Raw genomic sequence first — 24,647 nt, forward strand, 5'->3', positions numbered from 1 at the left:
TAAATCAGGCCATTTAATCCTCCAGGCTCGTATTACTATGATTTACAAGTGAAGAAACGGGGCCTTGGGGAGGCTGACAGTCACAAAGTCTCAGAGGTAATGAGTCATGGAGCTTAGATTTGACCCCATGTCTGTGTGGTTCTAATTTATTTTGGGGAGGCGGGGAGAGGTTATAATAAAAAAATGAGTTCCCGTTTAGCATAAAGTTCCTGATGGGCTTAACTGATCTCCTCTTTTATCTTCTACTAAGCCTGGATTTTTGTTTCTAAAGAATTAGCAAGGAAACTTTTAATTTAAACTTGAGCATGCAACAGTTTTTTTATTTCCTTATTTCTGGGTACCTTTAGGTAAGATCCTGTTTTATGCTTAAGAAAAATTCATACACACAGACAGCTTTTTTATTCAAAATGTCTTCTAGCTAGTTACTCATATGAAATCTTTCAAATCTCTTTGAAATTGTTGCAAATAAAAGATTTTTCAGCAGGACTTCGGGTGTTACTGTACAACATTCTCTCTCTAGAAAATAATGGGATTTTGGTTTTCATCGGTTAACAATCTTGTTCGCCAGTTATGAATTATTCATGCCTATGTGCTATTTCTCTTTTGTCTCTTCCTTCTCTGTTTTGCCTATTGTCAAGTCAACATTACTTAGTTTTAAGGTCCAGTTAAATTGATTGTTTGTGCAGTCATGCATCATTGTTGTAAGGTCGTTTTTGGGAATGGAGTCCCTCTTCCCTCTTCTCAGCAGGACAGGGAGGACAGCCCTGAGAACACCTGCCTGTCCTCCCACAGGCAAAGCCATGGACAGCCCTGGTGAAGGAAATGAAGGTAGTGACCACGAACTTCATTTATTGTGTCCGCTTGGAGGCAGCCACTATGGTCCTAGTAGAAATCCTACAGACTCCACAGTGGCCTTTTAAATGCTATCTCATTGATGCTCTTTTGATTTAGTTCAAGATGGGCTAATCCAGGAAGGTGCAACACACACATTGGTGATCATTCCAGCCTCATTTTCAGCAAGGACTAGATTTACTATTTTGGTCTGAAAATTGTGTTGAGGGTGAATTTAAATACCTAACTTTTCAATACAATAATAAAGTAGCTAGTGTACTCATTTGTGCAGTATAATAAGATATTTTCATGACTTTGAGCTTTTTGACCAAGGTCAAGATTAATTAGGATAGACAGCCTGCACCGATCATAGCATCTGTGCTAAGCTTGCAATATTAGGTAAAGGAATGAGTGAGCAAGATTTTGTAAAGTATTGATCAAGCCAATCAAACCAATAGGTGTTAATTGTGGACTTTGGTTGTACAAAATAGCAGCACCTAAGACATCTTGATGAATTCTCAGTGTTGGCTTAGGCTTCAAGGAGTGTGTAGCCTTGTGAGTACACTGCCGTGTACAAAAATACCCGCATTCCAGGCAGGATGTGGAAGTATGGCTTAAGTGCAGAGAGAGGAAAGGCGAGCTCTACCTGAGCCATCTGGGAGGGCTTTGAAGGTCAAGGAGCATCTCAGGGGCCCTTATGGGATGGGGAGGAAGTAGTTCAGGAAGTAGAAGAAGAGTCAAGTGAAGGAAAAGTGTGCTCATCCATTCCTTCCATGCATATCTATAATCACCCTACCTGTTATCATCCTTCTTGACTTTAGACCAGAGATTGTGAATTTAGATGCCACCAGGGGCCAGGCTGGTGTTCCAAACAAGTAAGGCTTGCCAGGCATAAGATGATAGATGACCTTTGCCCCTTGGTCTCCATGTGCAGTTACACTAGGGCACAGTTGAGCTGGGAGGCCTGGCAACTTTACTTCAGTTTTAGATGACTGTCGCCACCAAGTCTGATATATTTCCGTTTGTCTGATATATTTCCCCTCCAAGAAGCTGTACATCCAGATTTGTCTGAGCATTCTCCTAACACTTAGATGTTAGCAACGAAATCAAATTGAGAACACTTGGTGGCATGCACTTGAGACCAAACCAACGACAGCTGCGGGCAGAATGAACCTCATGAATTGCCACCCTGAGAAACGTGGTCTGGCCACAGTGGTCCTGAAAATGTGGTCCTCAGATCAGCATCTGAGGAGCTTGTTAGAAATGCAGATGCCCATGCCCACCCCAGCTCTACTGAGTGAGAAACACTACGATGGGTCCTCTAATCGGTGCTTCAACAGCCCTCTGGGTGATTTTAATGCTCGCTAAGTTTGAGAATATCTTTTACATTTGTTCTGAATTTATTTGAGCAAAACTGACGACAGTCGCCAGGAAGCAAATTCTCAACATATTGAGAAAATGCTCCAGAGAATGGCAGTTTTGCAGCTTATTTTATACATTAGAATCAAAGGAGAAGATGTAAGGAGGATTACATGAAATCCAGGGGTGGTAGATTAAGGGAGTGGGAGAAAGCAAGTGGGGGAATCTCTGGGATTGGATAAAAAGCAAAATGAGAGACACACACAGACTTCTCTTAAACTAGTGGGTACAGGGTAATTAACAATTAACATTTACAGCACACAAAAGTGGTATTTGGGGGAACAAGATAACTGAAGCGTTCTGTGGTCTCTGCCCTGGAGTGGTGGGGGTACTCTGAGGGGTCTGGAACATAAAATTACTCTGACATTTCAAAGGTATGTTATCTTAGATGCAAAAACACAACAGATGGGCTCACTTTAGGTAAAGCTTGACCTTTATGGGGGAAGCTACAGGCCTAGGATACGACTACCTGCCATAACCCACTTTTAGTTGGCAATTATCGTGTTTCCCTGAAAACAAGACCTAGCGGGACAATCAGCTCTGATGCATCTTTTGGAGTAAAAATTAATGTTAAGACCTAGTCTTATATTATGTTCCATAAGACCCGGCCTTGTATTGTATTGTATAGTATTGTGTTGTGTTGTGTTGTGTTGTGTTGTATTGTATTGTATTGTATTGTATTGTATTGTATTGTATTATATTATATTATATTATATTATATTATATTATATTATATTATATTATATTATATTATTATACTTGGTCTTATGTTAAAATAAGATCAGGTTTTATATTAATTTTTGTTCCGAAAGACGCATTAAAGCTGATTATCCAGCTAGGTCTTATTTTTGGGGAAACATGGTCTTGTGTTCAGACCATCCTATGTGGTTACATTTGGTCTCTGAGTTTGTAGGGCCTGCCATGCAGGCCTCCCCTGAGCTTGTCAGGTTTAGTGTGTGGCCCCTTTTTGTCCACACTTTCCCCTTTTGGTCATAAATCAATCCAAAGGATGCACTAATGACCAACCTCTTGGTTGAATGATATGGTCCCATGGTGCTAGGAAGACTCATTCCTAAGAAGCCTTAGTGTTGTCGTTTGTCCTGCTGAAATGACGGACCACTGAGGATGAAGCAAGTCATAGGCAACCTAGTGTGGAAGTCAAGGCCGAGTTTTTCTCTTTTCCCTTTCTCAAAAGGGAAAGGCAGACAAATGGGAGGCAGTCAGGTTTTATGGGCCTTCATTAAGACGGGAAAAAAAACAAAAACAAAAACTCCGGATTATTTCTAACCTGCAAGCTGTCATGATCCAAGTGTGGCTGCCTGTCTCACTTTTCTGCATTTTGCATCGAGTATAACATTTATTTATAGTTTGAGGGCATATCGTATACCTCTTTAGTTTTCACAATCTGGCCGTGAAATGGGTTCCCATTTACTGGTGGTGTTATTACTATTACTATTATTATTTTAATATGGCTTATCTACTTCCCATTGGAAGCACTGAAATGTCGTTCATTATATATATGATTCCTGCTATTTGTGCAATTGGGAACTGGAACTTTAAGGTTTAATCGGGGCCAAGGTTGTAACAACACAATGGTGTAAATTACAATTACCATCTAAAAATTTCCATAGGCCAGGAGGACAGTAAGAATTTCATAAATAAATTTCCTGTGCCTCAGCAGCCATTATAGAGGGCCTTTTTTTTTTAAATAGCCACTTCAGCTTCCATCCGAATTAATATAGGTAGAAGTCTTTGTTGGGTTAGGAGGTAAACATGTTTCCATGATTGGGTTCTAGCATTTACACACAAAATTCCTTTCTCAATATTTCTTTTCCACTAACCTTCTACAACTTCTCTTGTCCTATTCAGTTTGTCTCCTTTGACTCATTTAGAAATAACCAACTTATTAGGACAAACTACTTCCTTTTAATTTCTCTCAAATACACACACACACACACACACACACACACACACGTGTTCAGCAATTATTAACACTTGGGCTATACAAGAACAAGGTTTGAGAAAAGCCCAAAGAAAAAGTATAGCTATTATTATGACTAATATTAGCAGACAGGTAAAGACAATCAAACAAATGGTTTTTGAGTTCAGCGTAAATTTGTAGGTATACAGGCCTGGTCCGTGTCTTGGGATAGCTGTCTGCACTGATGTCCGTGGCTTCTCATCCTTGAAGACTTTGATGTCCACTGTAGGCGGAGGCGAGTGTCAGACAGGGGTAGATGTCCACTCTCAGGCACCCACTTTTTGGTTTTTAATGAGAAATGTGAATCCTGAGTTAACACCATTAAGTTTAGCTGCACATGGATTAGTTATAATACCTAAAAAGTCCCTTCCAGTGAGCTTGGAGAGTCTTTAATTGATGTATTTTCCAATGGACAAAATCTCCAGGTTGTAAGTTGTGGTCTTTGAGGTCTTCTTCTCCCAAGAGCACACTGAAATAAATCAGTTATTCATTGATCAGTTTCTTTATGCTGGTTAATCCGTCCTTGATAATATCCAGAATGTCTCCTTTTAGTAAGCTTGGCTCATATGCCCCTTCATCCAGACACATAGGGTGACCAGTGACTATTTAATGAAGAGAACGTGTGTGTTTACCAAAGGGAGTAGATCTCAAGGTTGAGCAGCACTATAGGGAGAGCTTTTGGCCAAGGCAGATTAAAAGCTTCTGAAATTTTACCTAGCTGAGTTTTAATTGTACCATTTGTACGTTCTACTAATCCAGAGGACTGGGGTGAGAAGCACGATGAAAATGCTGTAGAATAGGCCAAATATTACAAATAGATTGCATTATTGGCCCCGTGAAATGAGTCCCTCGGTTACTATGTAATTCAGAGGGAATTCCCCAATTGGGGATTATTTTTTCCAATAATAAAATTTACCTACTGTTAAGGCTGTTGCTCTCCTGCAAGGGAATACCTCAGCCCAGTGAGACAACATACAAATCATGACCAACACATATTTGTATCCTTGACATGGTGGCATTTGGATAAAATCCAATTACCATACCTCAGATAGAGCTAAAGGAAGTGAGAAATGTCCTTGGGACCCATGAAGTGACTTTTCAGGGTCATGTTTTAGACAGCTAGAACATCTGCTATATACTTTATGAGCTACAGTAAGAGAAGGTTTCCAGTAATATTATTTACTCCATGAAATCATCTTTTCAAGACCCCAATGTGTGAACTCATGTACATGTTGAAGTGTAGGTAATTGAGCCCTTATAGATAAGATTGGTTTCTGATTAGGTCCAAGCCTTATCTGTTTCTCTGGGTCAGAGGTTCCCCCCTTTTGGTTGCCATATTTTCTTTTTCTGCAGTTGTCCACTGGAGATGCAAAAGAGAGTCTTTTACTGATTTAATCAGTAGAATAAACATTCTCAGGTCTGGATAATTTGGCTGGTTATTGCTGCCTGTGTAGCCGCAGTGTCTGCTAAATTATTTCCTTTTGCTTCCATGGTGGCAACTTTAGAATGTCCTGGAATTTTGATAATTGCCAATTGTTTCGGTTGATATATGGCATCTAATAATTTTGCAACCTGTTTTCCATTCTTTATGAGCTGCCCTGAGGAAGTTAAGAAGCCTCACTGCTTCTACACCATTCAAAGTTGTGAGCTACCCCAAAGGTATAGCAACTATCAGTGTAAATATTGCCTGCTTGATCTTTGGCCTATTGAGAAGCTAAAGTTACAGCAATTAATTCAGCTTGTTGGCTAGATCTTATTCAGGTAAGTAAGAACTTTCAGTTATGTCCACCATGGAAGTTATTGCATATCTAGTTCGGTAATGTGCCTGTTCGTCTTTCAGATAAGATCCATCTGTAAACCAAATTAAGTCAACATTATCAATGGGAGTTTCCTGTAAACCATTCCTACGCAAAGAAGGTGGTCAGTAAGCAAAACGCAATCGTGGATGTCTTCCTTCTGCAAAGAAGATGGCAAAGTTGCTGGGTTAAGACTATTACACAGAGTTAAAGTATTAGGTGCAGAGGGCAAGAGTACTTCACAAGAAGTGTTGAGTGTGATGAGAGTTCAGTGGAGAGAAGGCAGAATGAGGAACGTAAATAGAGGAGCGCCCATAACTATCTCTTCTGTTTGCACAACGTGGCTGTTGCAGAGATGGCCGTCATGCGGGGAGGGGGCCCTTTGGCTATGGAGTCTAACTGCTGACTATAATATCCTATGGGTCTGAGATGATCTCTGTGTTTTTGAGTTAAAATTCCTGAAGCATTATCTTTATTTTCATGTATAAAAAGGAAGAAAGTTTGTAATTAAGGTATCCCAGGGTGGGAGCTTTAGATAATACTTCCTCTAGAGCTTCTCCAGCCGGTTTCCCTGGAGGGTTCCATTGAATTGGATCGGGTTGATCTGATTTTAATAAGACGTATAGAGACTGGGCCATTAATGAAAAATTTGAAACCTAATTATGACAGTATCCAGTCAGATCCAGAAACCCTCTTAGATGTTTTTTTGTTTGTTTGTTGATTTTTGGAACAGAAAAGGATAAGATTTCTGCATTAATTAGTAGTCTGTCTTTAGACATTACATGACCAGGGTATTTTAACTTGGGGTAAAACACAACTGAAGCTTGTCCTTTGAGGCCCTATGTCCCTTTATGGCTAGCTATTGTAATAGGTACATTGTGTCCTCTTGAGAGACTAATATGTCCTAGAGCATAAAAGGAAATCATCCACATATTGGAATTTCTGAAAAATTCAACATCATTCAGGACAGCTTTGAGAGAAATAGGTGGGACCCTCCTTATACCCCGAGGCATTACCGTCTAAGTAAATTCTGATCTTCCCCAGGTAAAAGCAAAGAGGTATTTCCTGTTTTGTTTTGTTTTTTCTTTTTAACAGGAATGCTGAAAAGGGTATTACATAAAGCTATCACTGAAAAATATTGGCAATCCACAGGAATAGGTATGATAATAGGGTATGTGGATTTGGAACCACAGGGTGTTTTTATATCTATGAGATCCTATGCAAATCTCCATCCTTTCCCATTGGGTTTCCTTACTGGGAGAATAGACTTACAGGGTCTCCTGCATGGAATTACAAGCCCCCCTTTTAAGTAATTTTGTATAATGAACTTAATTCCAGCTGATGCATCATGCATCAGGTCTTAAAGGATACTGGTGAATATTAGAGGGAAAGTATTGTTAATAGTTATTTTGGTAGGAGTGGCTGACTTAGTCTTGCCAATATCTGTACTGGAAAAGACCCAGAGTTGCATTGAAATGTCCTGTAACAAACGTTTGGTCTCAGATAAGTTTCCTCTTGTGGATGTTCCTTTAAAAGCATTATTTTCCCAATCTGATTCATTTGGTTCTAAATACATTTCACCCTTCTGGGAAAAGGATATGTGGGCATCACTGGTTTCAAGAAAGTCTTGCTCTGTCTGGTGAGTTGGGGCAGATTTGACTAGTAAAAACGTATGTTGCCCCCTAAGTCCCTAGCTGGAAACAAACAGACTCTGATTTAAAAACAGACATTGGTTAATGTCCCTACCATTTGTATAGAAGCTTAATGCGAGGGGGAGGGCGATTTAGTTGGGCAGCATTAAAAACAGATAAAGTAGCCCCAGTCTCTACAAGGGCCTTGGTAGTTTCCCCTTTATGATGATTTCAATTTCTCCAAAAGTATTAGTAAGAAAGGGAAATGTCCTCTCACAGTCCTCAGAACAGCCTTATGCTTACTGCTATTTCCTTTCTTTTTCTAAATCCCATTTCAGTTTTCTACAATCTTTCTTAAGGTGACTTGACTGTTTACAATAAAAGCAGACTCCTCTACAGGAGTTTCTAACAAACCTTATTTAGTAATTCTGTTGCTTTGCTCTCAGAAACCAACAGGTGTGTTAATTGGAATAGGTCAGAATAGCCAGGATCATATGTTCTGACAATTAAATCAGATTCCTTAGCGAACCCATCAGGGTCCTAGAGAGGGTCGGGAAATCTTTGCTTGGAATTCTTAATTCTGTCCTAATACAAGGAGGATGGATTACGGCTAGTTCTTCTTGTCCTGAGACTGGCTTTTCTCTAAAGAGAGCTCCCAGAATTTCTGGGTGTTTTTTTATGTGTGTTTTTTCCTAGTCTATCCTGGTCAGATTTTCTAGTCTGAGTGTCCCTTCCGTCAGTAGGGAGCTGCAGTAGGGGAAATGTAAAGAGAGAGAGAAGAGGGAGGAGGAAAGGAGACTAAGTCTGAACAACGAAGTAAAGGGTAGAGTGGGGCATTTGGAAAAGAGGGAGAAGTGGGGTATTGGCCTTGAGCAGCTTCGGGAACCTTCTTTAGTTCAGAGACAGTCGCTAAAATGTTCTTACTAACTTTCTGGAGAGAAGAACGTCTCTCTGGTCTCTGTTTCGGAGGCTTTTATTTGCCAGTTGAGGAAAGCCTCCCATTCGTTCAATTTGATTTTAAAGCTGGCTTTTTTTTCTTTTGTGAGTGCAAAAAAAATCATTTAGGTGTCAAAAGAACTCCATTTCGGCTATCTTAAGTTGAGGACACTTCTGGTTAAATCTCCCCATTTCTGTAAGTACTTGCCAAGTAAAGGCTCCCTGGGGACTGTACGTCTGCAGGAGTATTATTGGGGGCGGGGGCTTGCCAGGCTGGGAGGCACGACTTCCCATGTTAATTTTTGTTTTCTTTTGAGATCTGCAGAGTCTAAATACATGTCTAGGGATATTGTGTAGTGGGTTGAAGTGTGCAGCTTACGGGTTGAGCCACAAGGGGCTGTCACCTCCCCAGTTGCCCCAACCCTCTCACGTGTCTCGGTTTCTCTCCCCAGCTGTCTCGTACAACCATGAGGACTCAAAGCACTAGGTCACCAGCCTTTACGTGCACGTCCCCGGACGAGTCAGTTATAATGACAGTTGGAATTCCCTATGTGCCCGTGCTTGTTTTGAGGGGTACCGGACCTCTGACACCTCCACATAGGCGCTTAGTCACCTGAGAATACCTGAAATTCGAGCTGGAGGGAGTAAATGCCCCTTGCCTTCAGAGCTGAATGAGTCTAGACCCTCATTTATCCAGCAAAAGGTTTTGTTCAGACTCGTAGTCAGCGACTCCAATTGAAAAGCCCAAATTAAAAACCAGCCACCCATTCTTTTTCTGCTGTCCCTGACTTATCTCAACCCTTAACTTCTGGTGCCATCGCGAGGATTTTTTTTATTATTATAATTTAAGAACAGCTCAAATAAAACCAGGGCCCTCCAGTTTACAACAGGGAGATCCAGAATTCCAAGAAAAACTCACCCAAGTTCACCCACTGTAAAGCTGGGAGTTCTGGGGCACACGGGGTCCCTGGCTGGTACCCAGCACCTGGCCGGGTCCTGGGTGGTCTAGGATGGGCTTCTTGGGAATCCTGCCGACTGCGCCAAGTAACTGTTGACGTAAGAAATGTTCAGACAGTAGAGAATTTTATTTTTATTTGCGCTAAACTGACAATAATTATCAGGAAGCAAAATCTCAACAGACTGAGAAAATGCTCTGGAGAATGGCAGTTTTGCAGCTTGTTTTATTTGTTAGAATCAAAGGAGGAGACATAAAGGGGATTACATGGGTAGTAGATAAAGGGGGTGGGAGAAAGCAAAGTGGGGAAATCTCTGCGATTGGATAGAGTGTAAATTGGAGAGATACAGGCTTCTTTTACACTGGTGGGTGTAGGATAGTTATTAATTGACATTTATAGTACATAGAGATGGTATTCGGGGAATAAGGTAACAATGAGGGATTCTGTGGTCTCTGCTGTGGTGCTTGTGTTGTGCCCTGAGGGGAGATTACTCTGACATTTCAAAGATATGTTATCTTAGATGCAAAAAGACAATAGACAGGCCGACCTTTGTCCAGGAAGCTACAGGGTTGGGCTGTAACTACCTGTCATGACCCACTTTTACTTAGGAATTTTTATATTCAGACCATCCTATGTGGTTACTTTCGGTCTGAGTTTGTAAGGCCCACATGCAGGCCTCCCCTGAGCTTGTCAGTTTAGGATGTGGCCCCTTTTTCATCTACAACAGAATTCCAGAGAAACTCCAGAGGACAGAGGATGAGGAATGCACTTGGAGAAATGCTGGGGGGCGGGGGGGGGGAGAATTCAGTGAGGTTTAAACCCTTTAGCATCAGAGGTGCCTGTTGGATGTGTCTTGTGGGGTCTTTGTATCACATATGTTAGGTTCGAGATTTGGAACTGGGGGTCTCTTAGAGGGCGAAGTTTTTGGTGTCACTGGACTTATGACTGGTTGTCACTAGATTATGACTAATATTTTAACAGGAAGAGAATTGTACCCAAGTTTTCATTCAGCTAAGTATACCTATTGGGGACCTTTTTGTCCCAGAACCAAACCAGGCTGAAGATGGGAAACTATATCCTCAAGGGGTTCAAAGCCTTGTTAGCCAGTAAAGTGGGGGTCCGTAAGATGGCTCCAGTAGGTCACTCGCGTTCTTTTTCTTTTTTTTAGGTTTGGAATCTGTGCTTTTTATTTTATTTTATTTTATTTTATTTTATTTTATTTTATTTTATTTTATTTTATTTTATTATATTATATTACTTGGGAAATGTTGGGGAACAGTGTGTTTTTCCAGGGCCCATCAGCTCCAAGTCAAGTTACTGTCCTTCATTCTAGTTGAGGAGGGCGCAGCTCAGCTCCAAGTCCAGTCGCCCTTTTCAATCTTTAGTTGTGGGGGGGGGAGCCCACCATCCCATGTGGGAATTGAACCGGCAACCTTGTTGTTAAGAGCTCACGCTCTAACCAACTGAGCCATCCGGCCACCCCTCCGGCAGCTCAGCGGCAGCTCAGCGGCAGCTCGTTGTCTTCAATCTAGTTGTGGAGGGCACAGCTCACTGGCCCATGTGGGAATCGAACTGTCAGCCCTGTTGTTCAGAGCTCGCGCTCTAACCAGCTCAGCCATCTGGCTGCCCTCGGTCACGCACGTTCTTGACTCATTCTTCTTGAGTTGTTACTGGCAGGGCTGCATCTGGGCCCAAAGTCCAGTTCTCTGCGGGCTGCATTCTCCTAACTGGGTGGAGCGAGCGCCCCTTCTCTTTCTTCTTCCTGCTGTCTCCCTCCTGATTCTGAGGCCCAAACACCCCAAGAAACAGCATGAAAGGCAAGTGATGGGAAAAGCTGGCAACACTCATACTCCAATTTTTGTCTGAAGTTGTGAAATGTGAATTCTCAAAGATCTCTGTGAGACTTTTAGCATGAGTTTTCATTGAGCAATTAGAGTGTATCTTATAAAAAGTTATCAATTAGCTGTGATGCTGTTTGTAATACAAAAATGTGTTTGCCTCGGCTTCCGCCAGTACACAATGACTTGCCAGTGCTTCTGGGATGGATAGCAGCATTACTGAGATTACAGTGATGTTTTATAAATGTCCCCTAGTCAACACAATGGGATATTCTTCCTAGAAGACAGCTTGCATGCAAACAAAGTCACAACTTAAGCTATTAACTTCCTCTGACTGACAGTTTTGAAATGGTGTGGTAGAAAAAAGAAAATGGTACATGAATATTTCCAGACATCAGATTAGTTAGATAAATGAACTTTGACTTGGAAACCAAGCTTTCTCGTTAATAAACACACTGCGTGCTTTCTAAGGTGTGTCCTGTAAGACGAGGCAAGTCATTCCAACAAGCAACATTCTGTGCCATTTTCTACTATTATAATGTCCCTGATTATACCAGTAAGCACATCTTACAAAGTATTACCTTTAGAGTATTTTACATCAGAATGAAGTGCATGCATATATTTTGTGCTGTAGCCGCATGGGTCTTTCAGAACTTTCTGTCCCCTTCTGTGATACTCAGAACTCATCAGAGAGGCCTAAGACCTTCTTTCCATATAAAAGAAGAGCCGCATTGCTTTCAGCCATCTCTCCAGGAAGTGGCGCTGTGCCTGAGTCATAAGTAGGCCCCCAGTTAATGTATAATAATTTGGGGGGGAAACTTATAAGCTTTAAAAAAGAAATCTCATTTACAATATCCATTTAGATCTAAATACAAAAAGCACAGAAGAGTTGCAATTTGGATAAATAGCAATAAATAATAAGTGAAGTGGTATTTTGTCGCTGTCATGCTGTGAAGTAGCAGTTTCATTTGTGATTAGATTTCTGGAATAAAGACGCATTTTCATTTTATCACGCACAATGGTTTCCAAACACGGTTTGCCATTGGAATCTCACAGCAATCTTTCTGATTGTATCATTTTTATATCACTGCTTAACCAACTACCACCATTTAAGTGGCTTAAAATGATACCCATTTATTATCTCTCCATTCGGGAGATCGGAAGTCCAGTGGCTCAGCTAGGTTAAAATCTCACTGGGTTACAATCAAGGTGTTCGCAGAGTGTCCTTTTCGGGTGGAGGCATTAGGGAAAGATCTCTTGCTTCTTAGAGATTTTGGCAGAATTTTAGTTTTTTAAGGTTGTAAGGCCAGTCCCTCTGTTTTGCTGGCTACAAATTGAGGACCAATCCCAGCTTGTAGAGGCCACCTCGTTCCTTGGCTCATGGCTTCCTTGCTTCATCTTCAAAGGAAGCAAAATGGGTCAGGTTCTTCTCGTGTCATATCTCTCTGCTCCCAGCAATGAAAGGGTCTCTGCTCGTAAGGACCCCCATGATTACATTGGGCCTGTCTGAATACGCCAGGATAATCCCCCTGTGTTTACCCTTCATCGTATGTGTCCCATCCCTTTTTCCAAGTACGTAGGCAAACATATTCACAGGTTCCAGGGAAACTGAGGCCCAGCAGAGTTAAATGTCTGGCCAGCAGCCCCTCAGCCGAGTGGCAACACCCAGCCAGTGTGGACAGATCTCTCGCCTAAGCTCCTGCCCACTGTACAGCCTCCCAAATGGAAAAACACTGTGTTTCCAAGGGGATAGGAAACAGTTCTTTCTGATTTAAAGTTAATATTCCTTTGCAATCAAAGGAGAAATTGTTACATATTTGTAAAGTTCCAACTCAAGATGCCCCTAGAAGCCAGTCGGGCTCAGAGACCTCCTTCCGGGCTGTCGAGGGTAGATTGCGGATGTGAAAGTGTATCTGGGTCCTCACACTGCCGAGGCCTTCTTCACACAACATTCCTCATCACAAGCCCTGTTTCGTGGTGGGACAGTAGCATTGTGACATCCACAAGGGGCCGAATGACAGGAACGTTGTGCCAAGGTGACAAGTGGGCTTGTGAGTCGAATGGGGTGGGGGCATGGCTAATGGGCACGTCCTGTCTTAGCCACTGGCCTCCAGCCCCAGTCTGCCTCTCCTTCCTGCTAATACAGCTGTCAGAAAGCAGAAGAAACTGGAGGAAAGCAGAGATCAGAGGATGCAGTACTCCCGCCTGGTGGAGTCTGTGTCAGCTTGGCCCCAGTAAGGCTGATTCCAGCAACATGACCTCACCCCACAGACCAGCTTCCAGGCCACCATGTCACCACACGGTCCTGTCCCTGGGCCACCATGTCACTGTGCAGGCCAGGGTCCAATCTGTGAGCCCAGGGCCATGACGAACCATTAAGTGGCAGACGGGATTTCCTCAGGTCGCTCTGACACTGGGTCTCTTCCACACCCTCCCAACCCCGATGTGGCTCTGATTCCTAACTGTCCTCACCCCTGTGCCTTGCATTTTACACGGATTTGTGTTTGTCACACTCCCCGCCTCTTCTGTCACTTGTACCTCTGCGCTGTTGAAATTCTTCATCACTATGGTCTAGAGAACCTGAGTAAAAGGAGCAGAGTCCTCTCCAGAGATCAGAGGTGCTGGAGCCAGGCTGGGAAGGGCGGGGGGCTCCCTGGTAATCTTTCTCCAGCTGTGAGAAATGCAGCTCTCTGCCAGCCCTGCCCACTGTCCACAGTGGAACAGAACACAAGTCATCTTCAAAGATCCGTATCCTCATCCATGAGGAAGGTCTTCTGGATAGCCACGTGTGTCTCTTAGTGATGTCAGCCTCCGGGGGTGAGGCAGGCGGCCCCTCGGGGTCAGAGGGACACACCTTAGCCTTCTGCTGTGACTGGGGAGGAGAGTGCAGACATTCATTTCATGCCCACTGAGGTGACATTGACAGCTTCAGGGTCCCTTTGCTACCCCGTCAGCGGTCCCTCTTCCATCTCCTACCACCTCTATGCCTGTATCCTGTCATCCCACAGATGTTTCTAGGTGGCTCTGTTACAGACGTCGGAAATAGAATATGGAACAAGGCAGAAAAATGCCCTTCCCCCGAGAAGTTTCTCTTTTACGAGGAGGTAGATAGTCAACAAGTGAAGTAACCATACCAGTAAATGATCACAAATGATGAAATATGCTGGGAAGGGCGAGAACTGGGTGTTTGAGAGCAGAGACCCACCGAGATGGCCAGGGGCTTCTCTAAGGGGGTGACGTCCAGGCTGAGACCTGGAGGAGAATCCACTCAGAGCCCGGAGGCCCTCCAGGCAGAGTCTGGCCAGTTCACCAGTGTGATGGAAGCTTCGTGAGCAGACAGAACTCACAGCAAGACTGAGGGCTGAGCAGGAGGAGTTTTGAGAAAGAGCCTTGTTATAGAGATGGGAGGACAGGTTCTGGTGGAGAGCTATCGTGGATTTTCCCCAACTTTCTGTTTGTATGGGATGGGGAAGGGGAAGGGTAGCAAAATGAACAAAACCTGGAATTTCAGGTGTGTTAAGAAACCTGCATTGTAGTGTTTTCCCCGACTGCTTCCTGGTAAGTGAGGTGGTTCCTCTCCTCAGACAACCCAGCAGTGAGCTCCAGGAGGGAGCTGCTTCCGAAATGGCCGTTGTACTTAGACACAGCACACGAGGTAGCGTGACCCTATAGTGCACAGATGCCTGGGGGAGGCAGGCAGTGTTTTGGTGACTAAATAAGGCTTCCAGGTGCTCTGGCTACAGCTACGGGAATCTAAAGTGAAAACCTGAAATATTTGCTGCAAGCCTAAACATTAGGGACGTCACGAGCAGCAATAGGACGAAGACCTGGAGTAAGAGCATCACGTGTGCGAAAGGTGGGGAGGTTGTGCCTTTCCCTAGTGGGAGGGAGGAGGGGGGCTGAAATCTGCGATTGCCTCATGCCCCGATATGCAGCAAGAAGAGGACACTGCAAGTAATCCGACATTTAACACAAAAAATCCTTAAAAACGACCTCCTATATATTTCCAAGACAGCTTTTATCTAAGGTTGCTATGTGCCAATTCCCATCAGAAAAACTTACCCATAACTTATGAGTAAGCATCATCATCATTCACGTAAGGACGACAAGGCCCCAGGCCGGGGAAGCCCCATGAGGGTGTCACAACGCCTTCATTCCTTACGGGGTTACTCTGCAGTTAGTTCAGTTTTGTCCTCTTTTGTGCATGTGTCTTCCCGGCTGTGAAACTAACCCACTAACAGTCAAGTGATGATCGAGATTGCCCCTAAATATTCATAGCAATCCATGGCGCCCTCATGCCCCCAGGCCTGTAGTCTGAGGCATCTATTCAGTGCCGACAGGGGGCGAGTTAGTTCCCAGGCCCTTGGAGGCAATAGTTTACAATTGTTCTGCTTGAAAAAATGAGGTCCCTCGGAGCTCCCACTATCTATCGATGGCTGAGATGAAGGGCGTTGGCTCCAAACTGACCGTTCTCTTTGAAGGGGTAACCTAGAAGTCGTGATGGGAGTGAATTTGGCTCTCCACCCCACATGTTATTCTCTTAATGCAATTCCCTTCCTTCTGCTGGCTCCCTGCCACCATACTGCAACTGCATGATGGAGTTCAGATTCCTCTAAGTCATTGAAAATTGGCTATCCTTCCAGGACCTAGAAACACCAAGTCGATGCAGTGCATGTTTCCATCCATCAGAGAGAAGTTGTAAGTGTCGCTGCATCCACATTGGTTGACTTGAGATATTTTGCACCAATACGGCTGAAAGAATTTAAATTCCAATTTGGACGAGGTCCCAGTTACACAGATGATAGAAGGCAGCACAACATGGATAAAGCCGAGAAGAAAAATAAACTGTAGCTAATCAATTGATCTCTACACATCTGTTTACACTTGCAGTTAAGTAGGCATTGCTTGCCAAGTCCTCTGGAAACCCTCAGAGAGAGCACCGGGCAGGTGAGGGTCCAAGCGATGGGACCCTGGCTGGAGCCTTTCTTTGCTGACCTACCTGAGCAAACCATCTGGAGGCAGCTGGTCTAACTCCTTCTGGGAGGAACTTACAGGGAGAGAGACCTCCCAAGAAACCAGATCTTGCTCTTGGACTTCTAGCTTTCAGAACTGTGTGAAAATAAATTTCTGTTGCTTAAGTTACCCAGTCTGTGGTATTTTGTTACGGCAGCCAAAGCCGACGAACGCAGGGTCTTGTAAGATTCTGGTAATATTTTGGTTTTGCAGCTGGGAGCCCCTGATGATGATTTTATAGTTCTTTAAATTGTGCTTATACATTTTATATACTCTTCGGATGTATTTTTTCCAATTAAAAAAGTAGAAGTATAATGACTGCCAAAACATTAATGGCCTATTGATTAGCATTCCATTGATTTATTCAGCAAATGCGGTTCTTTAAGCATTCAGTAAAAGACAGTTCCATTAGGGTGACCAATCTATCATTTCTAAGAAAAGGATTGCTGTATTTAACCAGCCCTGGTTCATTATTTCCAATGTATAAAAATCAAAAGAAAATGGAATGAATACATGCTTTTAAATTAAGAAATCTAAGGCAATTAGTGCTTTTGAATTAAAATAGCTCTCTGTTCTCCTTTTCCATTGATTTCTCCTTACCGTTCAGATCTCAACTAAAATACACAGATAAAGGTCTTTTTGCCTCCCTGGGGGAAACTGTATTACTTTGAAAGATGTTGACATCCAACTATTATAACAGCTCCTGTAGGGACTTTATGTGGAATTAGTTCAAATATTAATGTTTAAAGGAGCTCACATCTTGGGGGGAATAAAGGGTCCTGCGGATATTTCATGCCTTGAGTCAAGACTCTTAATCATTGACTTGGGCTCGCAGGAGGGAGTGAGGCATGTTTGGCCACCTGAAGTAGGTTGGAAGCCACCTGGGTTAGAAATGTGAGTTAAGGGACTCTGCCACGGGGAGGGGGCGGGGGTTGTTCTTAGGGCAGGCAGAGAAACTGGTCGGGATTTCCAGGGCAAGACAGAGAACATAGGTGCCTGCTCCCCACTGACGGGGTCACACGTGGAGGAGGGTTTCCTGGGGCCGAGAGGAGAGGAGAAGGACAGAGTCTGCCTAGCAAAAGCGAGGAGAGTTTCACAGAGCTCTTCACCCGAGTCATTAATTCCTTCATTCACCAAATATTAATTGAGCTTCTATTCTTCATCTGGCACTTCCATGGACATAATAAACAAGTGGACCCACTAATGAACATAGTGAATTATTACAAGTACAAAGGAAGTTCTTCCTTACAAGGAGGAAAAGCACAGGAAACTGGAAGAAAGAACACCTGGGGAGGGAGGAGGTTACAATTAGACTGGGCAGTGAGGTAAGGCTTCTTTGAATTTGGACATTAAAGCTGATGCTGAATGGAAGAGTTGCAGGGAAAGCATTGCAAGTAGAGGGAACGGCATGTGCAAAGCCTCAGAGCTGCAGGGCAGGCTGGTGTGTTTGAGGCGCTGGCAAGACCAGTGTGGCTAGAACCAGGTGAGCAAGGAGAACAGCCGTGTGGGTGTGGAGGGACGCAAGGGCACAACAAAGACTTGGCATCTTACCATCCAGTGGAATGCCAGTACAGGCTCATTATAAGCAGAGGTGGGTTGATGAGCTTGTGTTTTTAAAGATATCCCTCCACTGCCATTGGAGAATGATTAGCGGGAAAGCGAAGGTAGATCTGGAGCGGCCCACGTTAGAAGGGATTTGCAACAATCCAGGTGAGAGATGACTAAGGTGTGAGCTGGAGCCGAGTGCTCATATGTGACCTGGACAGTGAGAGTTGTAATTTGGAGGGCGTCTCAACGGGGCCTTTTCATGGATTAGATGGAGCTGGTGAGGGAAAAGGAGGCTTCAAGGAGGACCTCACATTTCTGGCATGAGCAGTTGGGGAAAGGAAGGTGCTCTTGATTGAGACAGGGAAACTGAGGAAGGAGTTGATTATGGGAAAGTGGGGTAGAGTCAAGAAGAGTTCCACAGGTATATGGGCAGAGGAAGGCAGTGCAAGGGTCAGGAGTCCCGGCCATGCCCATGCCATCCAGGAGGCTGCTGCCTTTTCCAGACTTGTCCTGGCCTTGGGGTCTGAGGCTGGTCCCCAGGAGAAAACGTCTTTTTCTCTCCTATGACTAAATGTGCCTGGAGAGCAGATTCTGATACTGGCAAGTCAAAGGGGAACTTTTTTTGACTGACTTTTCTTGTTTATCTTTCAGAATCATCCAGAAGTGTTGAATTTTCGAATACAACTGGAAAGCAAAGAACTGACCATAAATCTGGAAAGAAACGAGTAAGTCACGTTAATTCTTGTTTATTGCACGATAGGAGAAAGTTAAGACAGTGTGGACTAAAAAGTGCCGTGTGATTTATGCTGCCGTTTCGAGAAACAGAACTAAGTACGTGGATTTGTAATGCAGATTGGGATTTGAGGCTGGAATTCACTTCAAATAGTGATTCAGTGGAAAAAGAAAAAATTTCATCACTCAAAAAAAAGAACTTCGTAACTCAGCAGGTTTTTCTCAGAGTTCTGATCTTCTACTCTTCAGAGCCCAACTTTGTGAAGGACAGCATTTAAGCACCCTCTCTTCTGTTCAAATATAATAACTGTGTTCCGTTATTGGTTGACTTTTGGCAATTCCTGGCTTATGCAAGGAGAAACAGCTTCAAACAAATAGAAATGCTGTAGACCCTGAGAAATATCGAGAGTTTATTTTATCTTTCTGGGTTCGTCTCCAGTGGTAGAAAGTATTTATGTTTTTATTTAAAACTGTGGCCCTTTCTTTGCAAGGTTATATACATTTCCAGAAAATGGCATTGTATTTGTTTCTGGAGCACAATGATAATGTCACATAGTTAGTATGCCTTCCCAGTAGAAGACTTATCTGCTTCAGGGCGTAAGTAAGAACAATTCATATTTTTGTCGTCCTTTACACTGTATGGCTATCCCCCAGGCTTCCTCAGATCTAAAGGACCCCTCACGATTCTGTTTGATTAGTACCGGAAAAGAACTGAGCTCTCCTTGGAGCAACCTGCATCGAAAGCTATAAATCAAGTTCTCAAGTCCTGCTTCATTCTCTCTTCTAAAACTACTGGTTTCTATTCCTCACCCACCAGTGAAGGGCTGAGGCTTCTTTTGTTTGTTTCTGTTTCTTTTTCTTTCTTCTTCTTCTTTTTTTTTTTTTTCCCCCTGAAATGATAGCCTCACTGCGATGAGTTCTGCCAGAGATACTTAGTCACAAAAATCTGCTTCTTGGTATTTCTTACCTGTTTACCCCTCACCATTGCACTTTGGTAAGCAGTAAATGTGTTTTTAACTTCCCCAGTGACTTGATGATCTTAAAATAGGAGTTCAGACATACATCTTGGATAATCAGGAAGCTGAACAGAAACCTGTATGTTGCTTGTATAAATATTTTCATGGTTTTTTTTCCACATAAGAATATTGTGGGACATTGGACATTTTTATTTTTGTATATTGCTGTTTGTGTGTGGTTTGGAAAATACATCTGTGGGCAAAACTAAGTATTCTCTGAAAGGTCAAAAGAAAATAAGGCTCGCGGTGGCGGTGCGTTTCCTCGATGGGGTTTTACGATTGGCAGTTGGATTTGGAAAGTGTCTTTCCTATTTCAGGCTGTTGGAGGAATATGGTAAATAGCATGAGTAGGACCGATCCTGAACTTTCAGATTGTGTTATAACTGCAGGTAGAGGAATAGAAACAGGCTTAGTAAAACCTTAAGTCATTTGTTTTTACTACAAAACATGCTGCAAGAAAAAAATAATAAAGAGACCAAAAGAAAAAAAAAAGTGCTCCTACGACCAAACACAGTCCTGGCTAATATTTTGGTGGATGTTCATATAGATTTTTTTCTTATGAGTAAGGTTTGCATCTTGTGTCGCCCTAGTTGATATGTGCAATTTGATATCCTACTATTTCGTTTAGCTTTACAATACCCTTTCTCATGTAAAAATGCATTTCTTAGAGGCCATGTGGTTCTTTGAGTCTATAAAATGGCTTAATAGCCTTGTTTCCCTCTGAAAATCATTTACCTTTCATTAACGCAGATAGTCTAATGCAGGTAGACAGTGACTAATTTGTATTAAAAAATCATTTTAAAAGGTGCCTTAATTTTCTCACTTCCAATTTTGGGCCTTTCACAAAAAAAAACCCTCAAAGGTAGAAATGTCAAAAGCATAAAACTCTTCTTGATTTATTTCTCGCTTCCAAGCCGTGCCGTCAACTTTAGAAAGTATGTGGAGAGTGTTTAATATGTTTAATATAACAGTCTATAGCTTTATTTTAATTCTACTACTTATACCAATTGTAGAGATTTCATTCTGATAAAAATAACGTTTTCATAAGTAGAGCATGCCAATACCACTCTTAATAAAGCATTCCCCCAAATAATTCAGCATACCAATTTCTTGGAGAAAGGTGACATGTCTGTTTTGTGCGGACTTCATGTTTGAGAGAATGACTACCAAAAAAATCTCTAGTTTTATAAGTAGAGTGAAATGCTTGTAGGCTACTAGCAGTTAATGCTGTCAGACACAAATGGTAATCAATTATCTGGTATAAAATAGAATTTTTAATGTGAATAGCCTTTGGCTCAACACATCCAATTAGAGAACTTATCCAAAGGAAGCTACAGCAGCCAAAGATGAAAGTGCAAACAAGAGTCATTTCAGTATTTACCAACCAGCAGCAGTAGAGAGCCTGACCAATCAGAAGGGAAGCTGGTGCCCCCAGGCTGGGAGGCAGCCCTTGTTCAAATAACATCATTGCAGACTGTTTTTACTTAAGAGTACATCCATAGGAGATTGAGTAAGTAAATTATGGCTCAGCTATGAAACAGAGGACTACACAGCAATTAAGGATGATGGTGGACCTCTTTATTATTATCAAAACATTCATGATATTATCAGTGTAAACAACATGTTGAATATTAATTCACATGGCATTCAGGTCATATCTTTTTAAGTTATCCACGTGTGCGTGTGTGCTGAATATTAAGAATATGGAAGACATTCACTTTCTTATTGTCTTCATGTTTTACAACAAGAAAATATTGGTATTAAAATTAGGAGAACTTTTCATATTGAAAGGAAAAAAAGCTGCTGCAAAAAAACTTAAAAATGGTTGAAAAGAAGAATGTCGAAGTATTTATTACTCATAAAGAGGAAACGCTGGGTTTTAGAGAGGCCTCCAGCAAATTGCAAAGGGCTAAAAAGCTCTACCCATTGAATACTGGGTCTTTAAATATCCGGAAATTTATGTTAATGAAAAACCTGCTTAGAAATCACAAGTGAGAAAGTCATGAGGTAGCTTTACTGCCTTATATAAAAGGCATAATCTAAAGCTAATGCTCAAAGAGAGTCGCCTAAGAGACCCGACTCAACAACTCTTCTTGTAAACCAGCTCTTCGTGAAGGAGAGCTGAATTTGAATTAATCAGTTGCTTCAGGGAGTCTATTTTATTTGCCTTCTGGCATCCCTAATTTGTGAAGATCGGATGCTACTCACTTCAGATCTGCGTCTGTAGAGCCATAATCGAATGTTTAAAGAAACTCAAGGCTTCCCCAGAGAAGTGTTTTTCAGTGTTGCTGTCTGCCCTGGAGCTGCAGGGACCTGCTTTATAACTTCCGTAACTCGGCTGGGTCCCTGTGGACTCTCGGGCCAGCCCTTCAACAGGTGCTCTGTGCAACTGCCTCTTTGATCAAAATGCTTTATTGCACAGGCTGCCCGGCCTCCACACGCGTTTCCCCAGTTGAGGATAATTAGAAGTGATGGCAGTGGGTCACGCTCCCCCCATCTCTTGAGCCCACCGAGCTTTCTGTTTTCCAGCCCTGTCCCATCACTGACAGAATGAAATCCACGGCCCACTGAATTTCTACCTGGGGTGTCTCTGAGCTCGAACTTTGGCCTTGGCTTTATGTCCGTCTGGAATAATGCTAGAACATCTCTTTAGGGGCAGTTGTAATTAGTGTTCACTCTAGACCAGTAGCTGAGGGGGCATTTGAAATATGTCACATGTGGACATAAATATTTCACGACGTCTCTCAGAATGCAGGATGGAGAAATGCAGTGTGGAGATAGCATTGGTGGATTCGTAACTGCCCAGAGGGTACTAACCTACTGTTCACATTGCCCCAAACCCTGTTAGACAGCCGGACTGAGATTGCTGTCTGTGGCCCTGGGGCTGTGTGCACGGCCTCGGCCCGGCCCCCCATTCTGTCAGCCATCTCTGTGAAGGTGTAAAGGTGCAATGATCACCTTTCTTGGCCGTGCAGAACTGGAGGAGGAAAACTGTAGCTCTGCTCTGCATGGCGGAATCTGGATTATAGAGACTTCAGCAGTTTGGACCAATGGGCCCACACTGATAGGATGAGATTTAATGGGGATGAATGCACAGGCCTATGCCTGGGTTAACAACACAATAGTAACCAACACTGTAAGTTCAGAAGGAAATTTCCTAGTAGTTCTTGTGAATGAGCCCTGCAAACTCAGTCTGAGTCCCTGGGCTGCTGTGGTTGCTGAAAGGTGGCTGCCATCTGCGTGCCATGCACGGGTGCCACGGCAGGTCCTGGACCGAGTGATTCTGCTGTTCAGTGACCCTGGTCAGGCCACATGCAGAGCCCTGGCTCCTGTGCTCCTCCAAGCATGATGTTCAAGAGCTGTCTGCCACTGTGCTTGTTTCCACTGTTGGATTTTCCTCATCTCTCCCACCATCCACAGATGTCCTTAAGGTCAGGGGCAAGGTCTTCACTTCCTCTTCCACCCCCTTCCTCCTCCTTCCACAAGGCCTGGCTGGCAGCAGGCACTCGAGAAGCACTGATCAAAGAGTGGATAATGGAAGGTGGGCAGCCTGGACCCGGTCCGAAGTGAGTCACCAGGAGGTGAAAAGTCTGTTTTGGGTGGTGTGAGAAACCAATTGCTCAGGGAGAAAGCTTCTGGAAAAGACACATGGTTTGGAGTCAGGAAGCCAGGCTTTGAAACTCAGCTTTCCTTCCAACAACAATAAATTATGACTCAGTAAACAAGCTGCTTATAGTCTCTTTGCTTCCTCATCTGCAAACTGGAATCAAAGCCCGTATAGTCACTGCCAAAAGATTAGAGCTCAAGTTGTTCTTGCTGACGAGGATTGAATGATTTGGTGACATAAGTCTGTGGATCCACCAGTGTGGGCTGTGTCACCTAGTTACACCCATGGCTTCACCGTACCTGTAGCCTGTCTCAAACTTCCTAAACTGGTGGAGACCAGATTGCACCTAATCTTTACCTGCGTATATTGATGCTAGCCAAACATCGTAATTCTGACAAGAGCTGGAAAGGATTTGAATGACAGTCCTTTGGATTCCTGGTGTTGTAAGGGCCTTAAGTTCACATCTTGACATCCTCGAGAACTAGAAGTTTTAAATCTTTGTGCATAGAGTGCTATTGCTTTTCATCTCTACTCTCGGAGAAGAAGCCTGGCCTGCCTATTAGAACCTCCAGTGCTGATTTGCCTGGTGGCTCTGATTAGTGACTAAACTAATGAGGGTGGGGCCATATCTCAGAAACTTTACTATCTAGTTTCATGCTTTTTATCTCTCCGCTTCCCTCACACATCTTTTTCAGAGTCCTTATTAATTCAAATGATGAATACAAAATTAATAGTAAATCAATGAAATCATTTCTTTATTTACTGTGTCCCTGAGTCACAATCATTTATTTAATACCAGATGTTATGTTGGGCGCTGGAGATGGAATAATAAGCAAGGCAAGTCCTCGTCCCCTTGGAGACCCAAGGAGCCCAACACTAACCAGTCATCACAAAGCAACGGTGAGTGACAGTGGTGCTAAGAGCTAAGAAGTCATGGATGAGGCTCAGCCTGGACCAGGGAAGGAAGCCATGTATGGAGCAGCATTTGATCTGTGCACACGTGGGGTGAGCCAGGTACAGGGAGGCAGAGGGGGGATGGTCCCGGACAGAAGGAAGAGCATCCATAAAGGTCCAGAGGGAGGGGGCAGGAGCTCTGCATCATTTCAGAAACCAAGAAGGTCAGTGTGCTCGTGAACAAGACAGAGATAAGGAAAGAAGTGGAAGCCCGGGTCATGTAGAATCCAGTGCTCTGTGAGAAATACTTTGCATTGTTTCTTAAGAACAGTGGTCCCCCATGGAAGCAAGGCCTGCAAGAAGGGCAATGACATGATAATATTCCATTTTTTAAAGGCCATTTTGGCTATATGTGAAGACTCGATTGCAGGAGGTGAAGAGTGGGTGTG

The 24,647-nt window shown here is 43.2% G+C and overlaps 1 protein-coding gene across 1 annotated transcript in view; it reads left to right on the forward strand.

The window, feature by feature from the left end:
- Positions 1 to 24,647, forward strand: part of ADAM12 (ADAM metallopeptidase domain 12) — a 325,340-nt gene that overhangs the window by 67,407 nt on the left and 233,286 nt on the right. Inside the window, exon 3 of the mRNA XM_081074714.1 lies at positions 18,601 to 18,674. Coding sequence (XP_080930840.1) covers positions 18,601 to 18,674 — 74 coding nt within the window. The remainder of the gene's footprint in view (positions 1 to 18,600; positions 18,675 to 24,647) is intronic.

This window comes from Rhinolophus hipposideros, assembly GCF_964194185.1.
Source record: "Rhinolophus hipposideros genome assembly, chromosome: 15".
Classification (NCBI taxonomy): domain Eukaryota; kingdom Metazoa; phylum Chordata; class Mammalia; order Chiroptera; family Rhinolophidae; genus Rhinolophus; species Rhinolophus hipposideros.